The 17177-nt window shown below is 51.1% G+C and overlaps 2 protein-coding genes across 4 annotated transcripts; both read right to left on the bottom strand.

Annotated features, from left to right (window-relative positions):
- Positions 1-2921: 2921 nt before the first annotated feature.
- On the bottom strand, positions 2922-5165 carry MFSD5 (major facilitator superfamily domain containing 5). 3 transcript variants are annotated; one of them, XM_015151799.3, is made up of 2 exons: positions 4847-5165; positions 2922-4511 (listed from the first exon to the last, which is right to left on the bottom strand). In XM_015151799.3, exons 1-2 carry the CDS (start codon positions 5028-5030, stop codon positions 3142-3144), a joined length of 1554 nt encoding a protein of 517 aa, XP_015007285.2. In that variant the 5' UTR covers positions 5031-5165; the 3' UTR covers positions 2922-3141. The 3 variants fall into 3 exon arrangements, with proteins under 3 accessions (XP_015007285.2, XP_077808663.1, NP_001247568.1); XM_077952537.1 differs by having other exon boundaries at positions 5052-5165; NM_001260639.1 differs by having other exon boundaries at positions 5062-5153.
- A 9677-nt stretch (positions 5166-14842) lies between these two features.
- LOC144332924 (uncharacterized) lies at positions 14843-15793 on the bottom strand. Its single transcript, XM_077954445.1, has one exon. It carries the CDS (start codon positions 15640-15642, stop codon positions 15124-15126), a length of 519 nt encoding a protein of 172 aa, XP_077810571.1. The 5' UTR covers positions 15643-15793; the 3' UTR covers positions 14843-15123.
- Positions 15794-17177: the final 1384 nt, after the last annotated feature.

Genomic DNA, 17177 nt, shown 5'->3' with positions numbered 1-17177 from the left:
AATAAAAAATGTTTAAGGCCAAATGGATAATCTCTAAGATGCCTTCCAGCTCCTAACATGCTGTGAGTCTGACAGGAAAGAACCCTCTCCACTCTATTTGCCACCAGCCCCTTTGAAGCAAGCTCAGCAGGGACAAAGCTAAAGGAATCTCATTAATCTCCCCTAGCCCTCTGTTTCCATATCACTTAGGAAGGTGAGGGCCCCTAAATAATTACCGTCAGGCCAGGTGTGGTGGCTCACACCTGTAATCCTAGCACTTTGGGAGCCTGAGAAGGGAGGATGGCTTGAACCCAGAAGTTTCAGATGAGCCTGGGCAACATAGGGAGACCTTTGTCTCTACACAAAAATTTTAAAAATTAGCTAGGTGTGGTGGTGCTGCCTGTAGTCCCTACTATTCGGGAGGCTAAGGTGGGAAGATCGCTTGAGCCCAAGAGGTCGAGGCTGTAGTAAGCCGTGATCCTGCCATTACACTCTGGCCTAGGCGACAGAGCAAGACCCTGTCTCAAAAACAAAATAAAACAAAAAACAATAATAATGATAATTATTGTCATCCAAAACAACAAATTATCAAGTGTCTCCTGAAAAGCCAGGTGTGAGCTAGCCTGTCTCCTCTCCGGATATGTACTGAGCACAGCCATGAGGAAAGCATCCACTTGTGTGTATATATGCAGGAGATAAAGGTAGTAAGACTGTTTCCTCGTCCCCTCAAGATCATAGCATGATAGAAAGAGACGCAATGTCTACAAATAACTAACTATAAAGTATATCCAGGCCTAGCCCAACAGGGCAGAAAGAGGAAGTGGAGTTATTGCAAGACTCTGTCTTTAGTCTTTTTTTTTTTTTTTTGAGACGGAGTCTTGCTCTGTCACCCAGGCTGGAGTGCAGTGGCCGGATCTCAGCTCACTGCAAGCTCCGCCTCCCGGGTTTACGCCGTTCTCCTGCCTCAGCCTCCCGAGTAGCTGGGACTACAGGCGCCCGCCACCTCGCCCGGCTAGTTTTTTTTTTTGTATTTTTTAGTAGAGACGGGGTTTCACCGTGTCAGCCGGGATCGTCTCTCGATCTCCTGGCCTCGTGATCCGCCCGTCTTGGCCTCCCAAAGTGCTGGGATTACAGGCTTGAGCCACCGCGCCCGGCCTGTCTTTAGTCTTGAGATGATGAGTGGCAGGAGTAGGGGTGTAGTAGAAAAGATACCCTTTCTTTTTTTTGTTTGTTGAGACAGAGTCTCACTCTGTTGCCCAGGCTGGAGTGCAGTGGCATGGCTCAATCATCACTCACTGCAGCCTCGATCTCCCAGGTTCAATTGATCCTCCCACCTCAGCCTCCCAAGTAGCTCAGACTATGGGCACATGCCACTATGCACAACTAATTTGTCTATTTTTTGTAGAGATGGGGTTTTGCCACGTTGCCCAGGTTGGTCTCAAACTCCTGGGCTCAAACTCCTGCCTGCCTTGGTCTCCCAAAGTGCTGGGATTACAGGTGTAAGTCACCACACCTGGCTGATACGTTTTTTCTTACTTAATCTCAACCTCTATTCCCTGAAGCTTGGGTGGGGCAACATGTTTTTTTCTGGTCTGAGAAGGGAACTGAGACCACTACCCATTCCTCCCCTTGGCCTCACTCTGCAGAAGCCCTTCCACCCTGCATTCCACCAGCACCTGCTGATGCTATCTTTCCACACAGGTTGAGACCTGCAGTTCTTGGAACATCCTGCATCTTTCTGTCTGAGAAGTAGTCTGGGACCCAAGGAAAGGTCATCAACCCCTTTCCAGAAGGGATAGGTGTCCCCCATGCCCATCCCAAGCACATTCCAGGACACATCCTTGAGCCTACCCTCCTTCCCTTCCTACCCTTCTTAAAGCTGGCTGTGCTTCCCCTGAGAAGCCCAGGTTTTGGTGGGAGGAGGAAAGGCAGATACAATCAGAGGTGAGGCAGGGAGGGACCCACAGAACTGGCTCACTAGTACTGTTTCCTGCCCTGATGGCTCCCTCACCCTCATTCAGGCTGGGTGGGGGAGAGTCAGGTATAGACAAGATATCCTAGTCCCTCAGCAATGCACCACTCTCTCCCCTTGGCAGCCTTTCACTTCAGTTTCATGCAGGGATAAAGGATCTGGTAGACCCTGATGATGCTGGACAAATGGTGCATTCATAGCCACAGAGGCAAAAGGCAGGCAGCAGGCCTGTGCTGAGCTGCAAGCTTACTTTGGTAGGAAGGGCCCTGGCTTTGCCGAAGAGGTGGTCACAGCAGCAGCCCAAGCCCCTGGAATCTTTGCTCAGTGGCCTGGCATACTGGGCATCTACCCCATGTGCTACAGAGATCATCTTACCCTGGATGTAAGCAAGGGTTCTGCTTGACAACTGGGGGCAGTGCCTGTCCAGCAACAGAGGCATGTGGAGGACCTAGGAGCCTCAGGCCCTTCCCACACAGCTCTGCTGAGAACAGTTCCATAGTTCTCAGTCTGAACTGGAGACAGCCTTGGAGAGGTTAGAAATAGAAAACTTTTGCTGATAATCCCACCTCAAAACCTCTAGCTGGGCCTGGCGTGGTGGTTCACGCCTGTAATCCCAACATTTTGGGATGCCGAGGTGGGTGGATCACCTGAAATCAGGAGTTCAAGATCAGCCTGGTCAACACGGTGAAACCCCATCTCTACTAAAAAAAAAAAAAAATTAGCTGGGCATGGTAGCAGGCACATGTAATCCCAGCTACTTGGGAGGCTGAAGCAGGAGAATCACTTGAACCTGGGAGGCGGAGGTTGCAGTGAGCCAAGATTGCACCATTGCACTCCAGCTTGGGCGACAGAGCAAGACTCCGTCTCAAAAAATAAAAAAATGAAAAAACAAAAAACAAAAAACCTCTAGCTGCCCACTCGCCAGAAACCACTGAGAAGGCTACAGGTAAGGATGAGTAAATCAAATCAATGATCATTTAAAAGTGTTTATTTTCTAAATGGGAGTAACACAGAGGGAACTTTTGGCACCTTCTTTCCAGTCCATCACCCCCATCATGTCCTCCCAAACACAAAGCAGTGGCAGGAGAAACCACAGGACAGAGTCACAAAGTCAGTCACAGAGAGATCTGTACAATCCTGGATAGCTGGAATTCAAGAGTCTGTCCCAGCTATCCTGTCCTGGCATGGGGTTACAGCTCAGGGGCATAGGGCTCCTCAGTAGGTGAGGGTACCCGCAGCTCAGCATCATGCCTTACCACGGTGAAGAGTCCCACCACCGCCAGCAGAGCCATCACCATGACAGCAGAGCAAATGCTGAACATGTTCCGAGTACCTGTTTTTCTATCACTGTCATGGAGGACAAGGAGCCCTAGGCAAGCCAGTAAGTGCAGAGGTACCCGGAACCAGTTGAGTACACCAGCCTGCTCTGTCTCAGGGATCACCTTTCTCCGTAGGAAGCTCATGCTGGGAAAGTATAGTCCACAAGCCAACTCAATAAGTAGAAAGGCTATGAAGGACTCCACTGGACTCTCCTGGCCTGGACTGGTAGAGAAAGTCAACATGAAGAGAGAGAAGACGACGATGAGCACAGCAAGGGACAGCAGGTGCATGGGCTGAAGGTGGTACCTCTTGGAGGTGGCAATACGGTACAGGGAAGAGCCAAGCAGGCTGGCTGCCATGAAGCTGGAGAAGACAATGCCCAGAGGGGCGCCATGTGGGTCCAGCACAGGTGTCCAGAGGAAGACAAAGATGAAGATGACACTCTCAAATAGAGCTTGTATGGTGCCCAACAGCAGCACGCGGCGGTCCGAAAGGAGGCAGCGCAGGCCTCCAGCACAGGTCCTTGAGAAGGCACGCTGCCGGTCATAGTTCTCCCCCCAGTTTCGAAGGGCCAAGGCCCCTGCCAGAGCCAGGAGAGGGATGGCAGCCACAAAGGGCGCTACAGGCCCCAGCCCTATCCAGCTTGCTACAGCCTCAGCTGTCACACCTGCCACTACAGCCAGCACATGGTTCCAGAAGGCAGCTCGAGCAAAGGTAGCTGGGATCCACTCGGCAGGGAAGTCATGCCGTTCCACGTGCTCATGGATGTACCAGGCCTCGAAGGCTGAGAAGAGCAGGGCTGTAGACAGCCCACCAAGTGCTCGGCCCACTAGCAGCACAAAGTAGTCTTGAGAGAGTTTGGTTAAGCAGCATAGTGAGTAAGTGAGAGAGAAGAGCACACAAGAATTCTTGCGACCCAGCCAATCCACAAGGGAGGAGGCCACCAGGCCAAAGAGGACTGTAGAGGCAAGGCCACAGACATACAGGATGGCAATTTGACCTTCCAGGAAGTAGTAATGCTGGTAGAGTTTATAGAGGTAGGGGGCCTGGAGCCAGTCAGCTGCCAGGGCCAGGAAGTAGACTTGATAGAAGTCCAGTTGAAACCGAAGGAAGGAGGGATTGCTGCAGGCCCTTCCAGGGGGCTTAGCCCGGCACCTTGACAGTTCCAGCCCCAGGCAGGAGGCCAGGAGGCCTACAAAAGCAAGGTAGGCAGTCACCAGCATGGTGGGCCCCCGACGACCTGGGAAGAGAGGTGGGGGTCAGAGTCATATCCATCCTTCGGGCAGCACGGTCAAGGGGCCGACTGTCTTAAGCAGAAGGCAGCTCCACCCAACCCCGTCAACTCCACTCCCCAAGATCTCAGACCGGAGGGACCAGTTGGGTGGGTGGGAAGAGTGGCCCCGCCAGAGCTGTCTCCTAGGACACTGTGGGGCAGGGAGGGGTAAGAGGACAGGGGAGAGGACTGAGCACTCACCCCATCCTTGCCTGTAAAGAGGGAGTCCCTTCCAATAATCCCGGTCCCCCAAATTCTACTGCCCTTTCCCACAGCACCTCCCGCACTCGTCCTTCTATTACCTCCCATCCTCGCTGGGGAGCCCCTTTTTGCCCTCAGTGTCTCATCCTCTGTCCCGGGCATCCCTCCCACCCGCGCAGGCCTCTCGAGTTGTTTCAGGGTCATGCGTGTGCATCTCAGATGCCCACTCCTCCAGGTCACTGGCGCCCCACTGCGCCCCCTAGCCCCTGCCCAGCGATGCCACATCCGCTTGCACCTCGCCCAGACTCCGTCTCACCTGCTGTCCCGGTCTGCGGGGACACCCCGGACACGTCCGGCTCCAGGCCGCCCGGCCACCCTCCCCGCTGTGGCTGCGGCTCCAGCTCGGGTTCCAGCAGCGCTCCCGCCCCTCACAGCCTGCTTCCGGGAGCCGGGCAGGCCTCTGGCCGCCGCCATGATGGCTTCGTCACGTGACGGGGGCGCGGCGCCAAAACCCCGCCCCGTCCGCCCTCCTTCCCCTACCCGGGCGCGGAACTCCGGACACCTGGGGTGGGTCAGGAAGGGACGACCGTGGGCGGCTGCGGTTGCTCCTCCTGGCCTGGCCTTGCTCGCCGCTCTCCCGTGACACCTGCTCCTCTGGCTCTTGGATGCCTGCTGGGCCACCCCGAAATAAAGGCCAATTTTCTTTTCTTCCGTGCCTTGCTCGGGAAAGATGCCCGCAGTCCGGTAGAGCCAAGGGCTGGAGCTTCCTAAGGAACAGCACCGCCGCCCGAAGCCGAGACGGTCTCCTCAGTTTGCCTCCTCTCCCACTTCAGTGACCTCCATGCAAGAGAAGCCAGTATGGTCCAGACACCTGAGGGAGGCGGTGTGGTGTAAAGAACTTGGAGTCGGGCTGCAGACAGATTAAGGCGCAATCCCGCCCCTGTCACTTACCAGCTGTGTGGCCTTAGGCAAGCCGCATAACTTCCCAGTGTCCCAGTTTCTTTGAAGTCACAGGAGAGCAATGCCCAAATGCAGCATAGGGTTAAGAACTTCAGCCTTGGCGCTTAACTCCCTACCTTCTGCCACTCAAGCTGTTTTACCTTGGAAAAGCTATTTAACCTCTCTACAGCTTCCGTATTATCTCCTCAAGAGCCTCCAATGACTTCCCATCTCACTAAGGGTAAAAGCCGAAATCTTTATAATGGTCTACAAGACCCTCTGTCCTCTGACCTTCTGCCACTCCTCTGACTTCATCCCCTGCTACTCTCCCTCCTACTCCATCTATATTGGTTACCACCAGGGCCTTTGCACACTGTTCCCTGTACAATTCTTCTCCAAAATATCCACGTGATTCCCCCATCACCTCCTCCAGTTCTCTGTTCAAATGTCACCTGATCTTGGCTGGGCCTGGTGGCTCATACCTGTAATCCCAGCAGTTTAGGAGGCCGAGGCAGGTCGATCACTTGAGGTCAGGAGTTCAAGATCAGCCTGGCCAATATGGTGAAACCCTGTCTCTACTAAAAAAATAGAAAAATTAGCCAGGCATGGTGGTGGAAACCTGTAATCCCACCTACTCAGGAGGCTGAAGCAGGAGAATCACTTGAACCCGGGAGGCAAAGGTTGCCGTGAGCCAAGTTCACGACACTGCACTCCAGCCTGGGTGACAGAGCGAGACTCTGTCTCACAAAAAAACATAAAATAAAACAAATTTTTAAAAAATGTCACCTGATCAGAGAGGCCTTCCGTGGCCCTTCTGTTTAAAATAGCAACAACACCACCTCCAGCACAGTAATCTACCTATTTTCCTTTCAATTCTCTATTCTCTCTGCTGCTTTTACTCCACAGTACACTATGTATTTTCCTTGTTTATTTATTTACTATCTCGGCCAGGTGTGGTGGCTCACACCTGTAATCTCAGCACTTTGAGAGGCCAAGATGGGTGAATCACTTGAGGCCAGGAATTTAAGACCAGCCTGGCCAACATAGTGAAACCCCATCTCTACTAAAAATACAAAAATTTGCTGGGTGCGGTGGCTCACACCTGTAATTCCAGCACTTTGAGAGGCCGAGGGGGGGCGGATCATGAGGTCAGGAGTTCAAGATCAGTCTGGCCAACATGATGAAACCCCATCTCTACTAAAAATACAAAAAAATTTGCTGGGTGTGGTGGTGTGCACCTGTAATCCCAGCGACTTGGGAGGCTGAAGCAGGAGAATCGCTTGAACCTGGGAGGCAGAAGTTTCGGTAAGCTGAGATTGCACCACTGCACTCCAGCCCAGGGCAACAGAGCAAGACTCTGTCTCAAACAAACAAACAAAAAGATTAGATGGGCCTGGTGGTGCGCGCTTGTAATCCCACCTACTCAAGAGGCTGAGGGACGAGAGGAGGCGGAGGTTGCAGTGAGCCAAGATTGCACCACTGCACTCCAGCCTGGGTGACAGAGCAAGACTTTGTCTCTAAGTAAATAAATAAGTAAATATTTACTATCTCTTCTCCCTACAGATTTTTATCTGTTTTGTTCACCTGTATTCCCAATACTTAAAACAGTCATTGATATGTATTAATCATAAATATTTCATAAATATTCTATGACTAAATGAGTAACTTATGTAAATTAATATCGAAAGTACTGGCCCATATTAACTGTTAACACGTATCAGTTATGATGTACCTAAGGAGTTTTAAGAAGGTTTAGTCCAGGCCGGGCGCGGTGGCTCATGCCTGTAATCCCAGCACTTTGGGAGGCCGAGGCGGGTGGATCACAAGGTCAGGAGATCAAGACCATCCTGGCTAACACGGTGAAATGCTGTCTTTACTAAAAAAAAATACAAAAAATTAGCTGGGCGTGGTGACGGGTGCCTGTAGTCCCAGCTACTCGGGAGGCTGAGGCAGGAGAATGGCTTGAACTCGGGAAGTAGAGGTTGTGGTGAGCCGAGATCACGCCACTGCACTACACCCTGGGCAGCAGAATGAGACCCTGTTCCAAAACAGTCTTGAACTTCTGGACTCAAGGGATCCACCCACCTTGGCCTCCCAAAGTGCTGGGATTACAGGTGTGAGCCACCACGTCCAGCCTGAGAAATACTTTCTTATGATAAAACAGCTGGTTTATATCCTACAAGTTCCAAAGCGCTTTCATCCCTAGCTGGCAAACTAGTGAAGAGTAGAAAGGGGTGATGGTTCCCATGCTTTTTTTTTTTTTTTTTTTTACACGGAGTCTCGCTCTGTCGCCCAGGCTGGGGTGCAGTGGCCGGATCTCAGCTCACTGCAAGCTCCGCCTCCCGGGTTTACGCCATTCTCCTGCCTCAGCCTCCCGAGTAGCTGGGACTACAGGCGCCCGCCACCTCGCCCGGCTAGTTTTTTGCACTTTTTAGTAGAGACGGGGTTTCACCATGTTAGCCAGGATGGTCTCGATCTCCTGACCTCGTGATCCGCCCGTCTCGGCCTCCCAAAGTGCTGGGATTACAGGCTTGAGCCACCATGCCCGGCCCCATGCTTTCATCTAGAAACACTAAGACAGAAAATCGTGATTTCCGACTGGGCGTGGTGGCTTGCGCCTGTAATCCCAGCACTTTGGGAGGCCAAGGTGGGCGGATCTCTTGAAGCCAGGAGTTCAAGACCAGCCTGGCCAACATGGCGAAACCCCATCCTACGAAAAATACAAAAAAAATAGCTGGGTCCTGGTGGTGCATGCCTATAATCCCAGCTACTCAGGTGGCTGAAGCAGGAGAATCATTTGAACTCTGGAGGTGGAGGTTGCAGTGAGCCAAGATTGCACAACTGCACTCCAACTTGGGCAACAGAGTGAGACTCTGTCTCAAAAATAAATAAATAAATAAATAAAAATTTAAAAAATCATGCTTTCTGCCAGGCTTGGTGGCTCATACCTGTAATCTTAGCACTTTAAGAAGTTGAGGTGGGAGGATCTCTTGAGGCCAGGAGTTTGAGGCCAGCCTGGGCAACTAGGGAAACCCCTGTCTGGGCATGGTGGTGGGTGCCTGTAACCCCAGCTGTTCCTGAGGCTTAGGCAGGAGGATTGCTTGAGCCCAGGAGTTGGAGACTGCAGTGAGCTCTGATGGTATCGCTGCACTCCAGCCTGGGTGACAGAACAAGCCCTGTCTTTAAAAAAGGAAAAAGCCGTGTGCGGTGGCTTATGCCTGTAATCCCAGCACTTTGGGAGGCCCATGTGGGTGGATCACCTGAGGTCGGGAGTTCAAGATCAGCCTGACTAACACGGAGAAACCCCATCTCTACTAAAAATACAAAATTAGCTGGGCATGATGGCGCATGCCTGTGGTCCCAGCTACTCGGGAGACTGAGGCAGGAGAATCGCTTGAACCTGGGAGGCAGAGGTTGTGGTGAGCTGAGATCGCGCCATTGCACTCCAGCTGGGCAACAAAAGCGAAACTCTGTCTCAAAAACAACAACAACAACGAAAAAAAAAAAAAGAAAAAGAAAAAAAAATCATGATTTTCCCAGGGTTACTCAGTAAGTGCCCTCCATCCCAGTCCTGGGCTTCAGCCTCTTGAACTCATGACAGTGAGTCTCTGAATTCTTTTTCTTGAGACGGAGTCTTGCTCTGTTGCCCAGGCTGGAGTGCAATGATGCGATCTCAACTCATTGCAACCTCCGCCTCCCAGGTTCAAGCGATTCTCCTGCCTCAGCCTCCCGAGTAGCTGAGACTACAGGCGCATGCCACCACGCCTGGCTAATTTTTGTATTTTAGTAGAGACGGGGTTTCACTGTGTTAGCCAGGATGGTCTTGATCTCCTGACCTTGTGATCCTCCTGCCTTGGTGTCCCAAATTGCCAGGATTACAGGTGTGAGCCACTGCACCCGGCCTGAGTCTCTGAATTCTTAGTGGTATTTCCTTTGGGGTGCAGATCATCCTGGATGAAGGCAGTGGATGAGACAGGATGACCTTACATCCCTTGCCTTCTATTTCATAGGATGGAGGCCAGTTTTCTACCATTATTGCATTGTATTTTGCTCAGAAGCACCTAATAGGGACCAAAAGCAATATTATATTATTTTGGTTTATTTTTGTTTATTGTAGGACCTATTCAAAATATGTATACTCCTTAAGGTCTCTCTGGCCCCTCAGACCTGTGAAGCACAGCTGGGAAAGGTCCTAAATGTGGGGACTGTGCTAGCAGAGAACTACAGGGGATAAAGGGTGGCCTGGGTGGAGGGGAGAAAGGGCTGGGATCTGTGCATGGGGAGCCAAAGGGTAAGTCCTGGCTTTCAGAGCAAGTGGGAAGGATGCTCTGGGAGTTACTGGAAACCATGCTTACCAGAGGAACATCATTTAAAACTCTTTTATTATGGAAATGTTCAAACATACACAAAGGTAGAGAGCATAGTTCTATGAACTTCCATTTTTTTTTTTTTTTTTGAGACAGAGTCTTGCTGTGTCACCCAGGCTGGAGTGCAATGGTGCGATCTCAGCTCACTGCAACCTCCACCTCCCAGGTTCAAGCGATTTTCCTACCTCAGCCTCCCGAGTAGCTGGGATTACAGGCGCCTGCCACCACACCTGGCTAATTTTTTGTAATTTTTGTAGAGATGGGGTTTTACCATGTTGGCCAGGCTGGTCTCAATCTCCTGTACTCAGGTGATCCACCCACCTCGGACTCCCAAAGTGTTGGGATTATAGGTGTGAGCCACCGAACCAGGCCAGAACTTACATATTCTTTTTTTTTTTTTTTTTTTTTTGAGACAGTCTCACCCTGTTGTCCAGGCTGGAGTGCAATAGTGCGATCTCGGCTCACTGCAACCTCCGCCTCCCGGGTTCAAGCGATTCTTTTGCCTTAGCCTCCTAAGTAGCTGAGATTACAGGCGTGCACCTCCACGCCCAGCTAATTTTTGTATTTTTAGTAGAGACGGGATTTCACCATGTTGGCCAGGCTGGTCTCGATCTCCTGACCTTGTGATCCTCTTGCATCGGCCTCTCAAAGTGCTGGGATTACAGATGTGAGCACCACGCCCAGCCCCTTTCTGTCCTTTTTTCTCTGCTGAAATATTTAAAATTAAATAGGTCACTTCACTCCATACTTCAGCATACATCTCTAGGAAATAACAACCTTCTCTTCTATAACCCAAGAGCCATTTTTATATCTAACAAAATTAGCACTGCTTCCTTGTTATCATAAATACCCAGTCCATAATTACATGTCCCCAACTGTCTTTACAGTTGAGTTGTCCAAATTAGGAACCAAACAAGGTCCTTGTGTTCCATGTAATGGTTGTCTTCTTAAGTCCCTTGTCATTTTTTTTGCCCAGCCATTCACTAGTTGAAGAAATGGGGTCAGATTTCCTTTAGAATGTCACACATTCTAGGGGCGTTTACCTACTTCCTTTTTTTTTTTTTTTGGATACGGAGTCTCGCTCTGTCGCCCAGGCTGGAGTGCAGTGGCCGGATCTCAGCTCACTGCAAGCTCCACCTCCCGGGTCTACGCCATTCTCCTGCCTCAGCCTCCCGAGTAGCTGGGACTACAGGCGCCCGCCACCTCGCCCGGCTAGTTTTTTGTATTTTTTAGTAGAGACGGGGTTTCACTGTGTTAGCCAGGATGGTCTCGATCTCCTGACCTCATGATCCGCCCGTCTTGGCCTCCCAAAGTGCTGGGATTACAGGCTTGAGCCACCGCGCCCGGCCTACCTACTTCCTTATTGTGTCATTTTATTTGTTCCTTCATTCCCTGTATTTCCTGTTAAATGGAAGTCAGCACTAGAGGTTTGATTAGGTTTATGTTCAATTTTGTTTGTTTGTTTGTTTCTTTGGCAAGATTCCTTCATAGGTGGTGGTGAGTGCTTCAGATTATGTCACATCAGGAGGTACACAGTGCCTGGTTGTGTCACTTTTAGTGAAGCTAAGATTCATCCGTGGGGTTAGGTTGTGGCAGCTCAATTTCCATTGTAAAGTTCTCCATCACCCATCATCTTTGGTTTCATCCATTAGGTGAGTCTTGCTTTGATCGGTTACTTCATTAGGAGTTACAAAATGGTGATTTTTCTAATTCCATATTCCTTCCACATTAGCTGGAAGTATTCTGTAAATAAGAAGTTGTCTTCACCAATTAGAGCTATTTGGCTATCCTGAAATATAGTTTATACATTCAGGCAGCATAAGTGCTTAATTCTTTTTTTTTTTTTTTTTGAAACAGAGTCTCGCTCTCACCCAGGCTGGAGTGCAGTGGCATGATCTCAGCTCACTGCAAGCTCCGCCTCCTGGGTTCACGCCATTCTCCTGCCTCAGCCTCCCAAGTAGCTGGGACCACAGGTGCCTGCCACCACGTCCGGCTAATAACTGCTTAATTCTTTTGCTTAATTCTTTTTTTTTTCTTGATACGGAGTCTCACTCTGTTGCTCAGGCTGGAGTGCAGTGGCGTGATCTCAGCTCACTGCAGCTTCTGCCTCCTGGGTTCAAGTGATTCTCCTGCCTCAGCCTCCCAAGTAGCTGGAATTACAGCCACATGCCACAACGCCCCACTAATTTGTGTATTCTTAATAGAGATGGGGTTTCACCATGTTGGCCAGGCTGGTCTCGAACTCCTGACCTCAAGTGATCCACCCACCTCAGTTTCCCAAAGTGCTGGGATTATAGGCATGAGCCATTGCACCCAGCCATTTCTTTTTATTTTTTAATTGCCAACTTCCAGAATAAGAATTTGGGAGAAGTATCATTAAAAAAGAAAGACAAGGCCGGGCGCGGTGGCTCAAGCCTGTAATCCCAGCACTTTGGGAGGCGGAGACGGGCGGATCACTAGGTCAGGAGATCGAGACCATCCTGGCGAACACGGTGAAACCCCGTCTCTACTAAAAAATACAGAAAACTAGCTGGGCGAGGCGGCGGGCGCCTGTAGTCCTAGCTACTCGGGAGGCTGAGGCAGGAGAATGGCGTAAACCCGGGGGGCGGAGCTTGCAGTGAGCTGAGATCCGGCCACTTCACTCTAGCCCGGGTGACAGAGCCAGACTCCGTCTCAAAAAAAAAAAAAAAAAAAAAAGAAAAAGAAAGACAAAAAAGAAAGAAAAGAGGCTTGGGCTTAAAGCTGAGCAGGAATGAATGGCCTGGATAGTGAGTGGGGAAAGGAAGGGCTATTCTGGTAGACATGTCTACCCCTGGCTCACTCCAAGGCATGGACTGTGTGTCCATGACAGACACTGGTGGAGAGCTCAGTGCTCTGGCCCTTGGGCAGCAATGACAAAGACATGAGACAGGCATGGTGTGCTCTGTTGTGTAGGACCCAGGGAGATAGGGAGATGGGGGGATGGGGCAGTACAAGAGCAAACCAGATATGGGGAGACAGAAAGAGAAATAGGAAGTGAAAAAGCAGCTAGATAGAGAAGACATAAAGAGAGACAAAGAAAGGGAAATAGAAATAGAAGGGATCAAGAATGAAATGTGGCCAGGTGCAGTGGCTCACACCTGTGGTCCTACCACTTTGGGAGGCTGAGGTGGGAGGTTTGCTTGAGGCCAGGGGTTTGAGACCAGCCTGGGCAACATAGTGAGAACCTGTCTCCAAAATAATTTTAAAGAATTGTCCAGGAGTGGTGGTGCATGCCTGTAGTCCCAGCTACTTGGGAGGCTGAGATGGATCACTTGAGCCTGGGAGTTAGAAACTGCAATGAGTTCTGATTGCACCACTGCATTCCAGCCTAGGTGATAGAGCCAGCCCTGTCTCAAAAAACAAACAAACAACAACAAAAAACGAACAACAAAAAACAAAAAGAATGAAATGCACCCAGAAGCAGAACAGGACAGAAAAGCAGAGAGATATGAGGGAAAAGGAAAGACCAAGGAAGAAAATAAGCATGAAGACAAGGATTGAGACAGACAAGGGGGAAGAAAAACACATATGCTAATTTTTTTAACCTTTCCTAGAGTGCTGAAGACATATGTTAAATTGATTTCAAATTAGATAGAGCAATAGAGGGATAGAGAGTGGGGAAAACAGATGTAGTGATACAATTAGGTGAAGGCAAAATGTCCCAGTGACAGAGAGTGAGGAGGAAACAGAAATGGAGACAGTGAAGTAGAAAGACAGAAGGAAAAATAAACAGCTAGAAAGACAAGAACGAAAGGAGTGCTAGAGAAGGCAGCTAAGAAAAAGAAGCTTGAAACAGATTAGTGCGGGAGCCAGAAAACTGCAGAGACATGGAGCGGTGCTGAGGGGCTCTCAGCCTAGGAGCTCATCCCAGGCAGGTACCAGAGTCTCCCACTTCCACTTCCAGCTCTCTCTCTCTCTTTTTTTTTTTTTTTTTTTTTGAGACAAAGTTTCACTCTTGTTGCCCAAGCTGGAGTGCAATGGCGTGGTCTTGGCTCACTGCAACCTCCGCCTCCCCGGCTCAAGCGATTTTCCTGCCTCAGCCTCCCTAGTAGCTGGAATTACAGATGCGCGCCACCATGCCCAGCTAATTGTGTTGTATTTTTAGTAGAGATGGGGTTTCACTATGTTGGCCAGGCTGGTCTCGAATTCCTGACCTCAGGTGATCCACTCGCCTCAGCCTCCCAAAGTGCTGGGATTACAGGCATGACCCACCAAGCCTGGCTCTCAGCTATCTCTGGGTGGCTTGTCTCATCTCCCAGTCCCACCCCTGGGGACAGGAGACTTACAGATAGCTATGTGTGGATGCCATCCTTAGGAGCCTGAGTCAAGGGTTCCCAGCTTCCCTCATCCCCACGCCAGATGAGCCTGTATGTCACAGATGGGATCACTGCTGCAAGATTGAGGTCACGAGGCTGAGTGAACTCTCAGAGATTTGAAAGACAAGACATCCAGGCAAAGGGTTCCTGGCTAGAAACAAAAGACCACAAAGGATGCCAAGGATTTCCAAGTGGAGGGAGGAACCAAATATATTCCACTCAGCCTCTTCTTCTGGTCCAAAAGCCACTGACCCTTTCTGCCTGACTCAAGGTGAGAGGCCAGGGATTCAGAGACTCTTGGGTCAATCTTGGGTGTAGGTCAGAGGGAGAAGAAGTGGCCTCTGGACCAGGATCCTCCAGCTCCTCTAGAGGAAGAGTCCATTTATTCATGTGAACTGCAGAGGAGACTCCAATGGAGGCTCAGTGGAGGGGAAGAAATGACGAACTTGCTCACCTTCAGGGGCCGTGGGGGAGGCCCTGAGAAGAACACTTTCCATTCCAGAGGTTGCAGAGGAAGAGGTTCTGGAACCAGCAGGAGCACACCCAGAAACTAACTTCAAAGCAGAGTCCCACTGCCACCTCCCCAGGACTGGGGGAAGCCAGCTGCCTCTACCTGCTTGAGGGAGGGGTCCAGCTGATCCTTCTCCCACTCCACCCAGCTTCTGCCTCCTTGCCAGGGCAGCAGTGCGGAAGTGCTCCAGGAGACTGGCAGTCTCCTGGTGGGCAACAGTCCACCTAAATTATCAGACAGCGCCCCTGAGAACTGCGTTGTTGTCCCCTGAAGCAGCAGCTACAGCAGCCAAGGGAGCCTGGAGGCCCCCAGGCAGCCCCTCGGCCACAGCTACAGCTGTCACTGCAGCCTAGACGGGAGCTCAAACAGGCAGCTCGGCTCACGGAGCAAGGGTAAACCGGGCAGGGTGAGGGGTGGCAGCAGGTCAAGGGTGGACCGGAGCATGAGACACAGGAGTTATGGGGACAAGTCAAGGGAGGACAGGCAGGGCAGCGGGGGCAAGAGCAGGTGCAGGATGGGCCCAGGAGGCTAGGACAAGTTGGGCAGGGGGTTGCACTAGAGGGACAGGCAGTGCAGGAACAGGGGGGTGGGGGACAGCCAGGGCAGGGGAAGGCACAGGCAGAGGGGGGACAGGAGAGACAAGGAGAGGCAGCAGGTGGACCATGCCTGGAGCGGGCAGGAGGCTCTTGGTGGGCAGGCTTCTTATTCCGAGGCCCCAAGCGTAGGCCCAGAGAGAAGTCCATTCAGCTGCAGTTGTGGTCAGGCTGGGGGCTGGGTGAAGGGGAGGACAGGGTTGGAGTAGGAGGGGCGGACGGTTGGGGGGAGGATTAAACCTAAGACATGCTGAGCCTTGCTGATCCTGCAGGGAGCTCAGCCCTCCACATCCAGCCCTCCTCTTCCAGCCCTCCCCTTCCAGGCCGGCAAAGTTCTCCTACAACCCCCCTCCCTTGAAAATCCTCCAACAGCACCAGATCAGAACACGTTCTTCAAATATGACGTGTACTCCCAGGCCTCCAGTCCTTTGTTCACACTGGTCCTTCTGCTCTGAGTACCCCTGCTCCCTTCTTCACCTGGCGAGGCCCTGTCATCTCTGAAGTCTTCTCTTTTACTCAATCAAAAAGCATTTCTTGGCCAGGCATGGTGGTTCATGTTTGTAATCCCAGCACTTTGGGAGGCTAAGGTGGGCAGATCACCCGAGGTCAGGAGATCGAGATCAGCCTGACCAACATGGAGAAACCCCGTCTCTATTAAAACTACAAAATCGGCCGGGCGTGGTGGCACATGCCTGTAATCCCAGCTACTCGGGAGGCTGAGGCAGGAGAATCACTTGAACCCAGGAGGTGGAGGTTGTGGTGAGCTGAGATCACACCGTTGCACTCCAGCCTAGGCAACAAGAGTGAAACTTGGTCTCAAAAGACCCCAAAAAAACAAAAAAACAAAAAAAAATTTATTGAGCTCTAGGATCCTGATGCCTGAGTCTCTCCAACACCAACCTCCAGAGCTGCTGTTTCAGGGCCCCCAAACAGCTCCCATAAGGGACAGGGAAGCAGCAGCAGGCAATAGCAGTGGCCACAGGAGGGCTCTAAGAGACGGAGTCTGGGATGTAGTTGGGAGCTGGCAGAGGAGGTGGGATGCCTGGGTTCTAGGAACTTCCAGGGAGACCAAGTCCCAGATGTGAGTGTAGGGGGTGCCCAGCTTTCTCTGGGAGACTGACAACCAGCCTGGTCAACTATTATTTGAGACCTAGTATGCATCAGGCACTGGCCTTGGTAATGGACAAGAATGCTAAGTTTCTTCTCTTACGGAGTTCCCATAAAAGTGAGGGGTGGAGTGGGGTGGGGACAAAAAGCAAACAGGTAAACATATAACTAAGCTTATTTCAGAGCATGAGAAAGGCTATTCTTTTTTTTTTTTTTTTTTTTTTTTTTTTTTTCTGAGACGGAGTCTCGCTCTGTCGCCCAGGCTGGAGTGCAGTGGCCAGATCTCAGCTCACTGCAAGCTCCGCCTCCCGGCTTTACGCCATTCTCCTGCCTCAGCCTCCCGAGTAGCTGGGACTACAGGCGCCCGCCACCTCGCCCGGCTAAGTTTTTGTATTTTTTAGTAGAGACAGGGTTTCACCGTGTCAGCCAGGATGGTCTCGATCTCCTGACCTCGTGATCCGCCCGTGTCGGCCTCCCAAAGTGCTGGGATTACAGGCTTGAGCCACCGTGCCCGGCCTGAGAAAGGCTATTCTTATCCCAGGGTGATGTGATAAAAAGTGACTCTATCAGAAGTGACA

Source organism: Macaca mulatta, chromosome 11 (assembly GCF_049350105.2).
Source record: "Macaca mulatta isolate MMU2019108-1 chromosome 11, T2T-MMU8v2.0, whole genome shotgun sequence".
NCBI lineage: Eukaryota > Metazoa > Chordata > Mammalia > Primates > Cercopithecidae > Macaca > Macaca mulatta.
The sequence above is the reverse complement of the archived record's forward strand: the minus strand, read 5'-3'. Positions and strand labels throughout refer to the sequence as shown.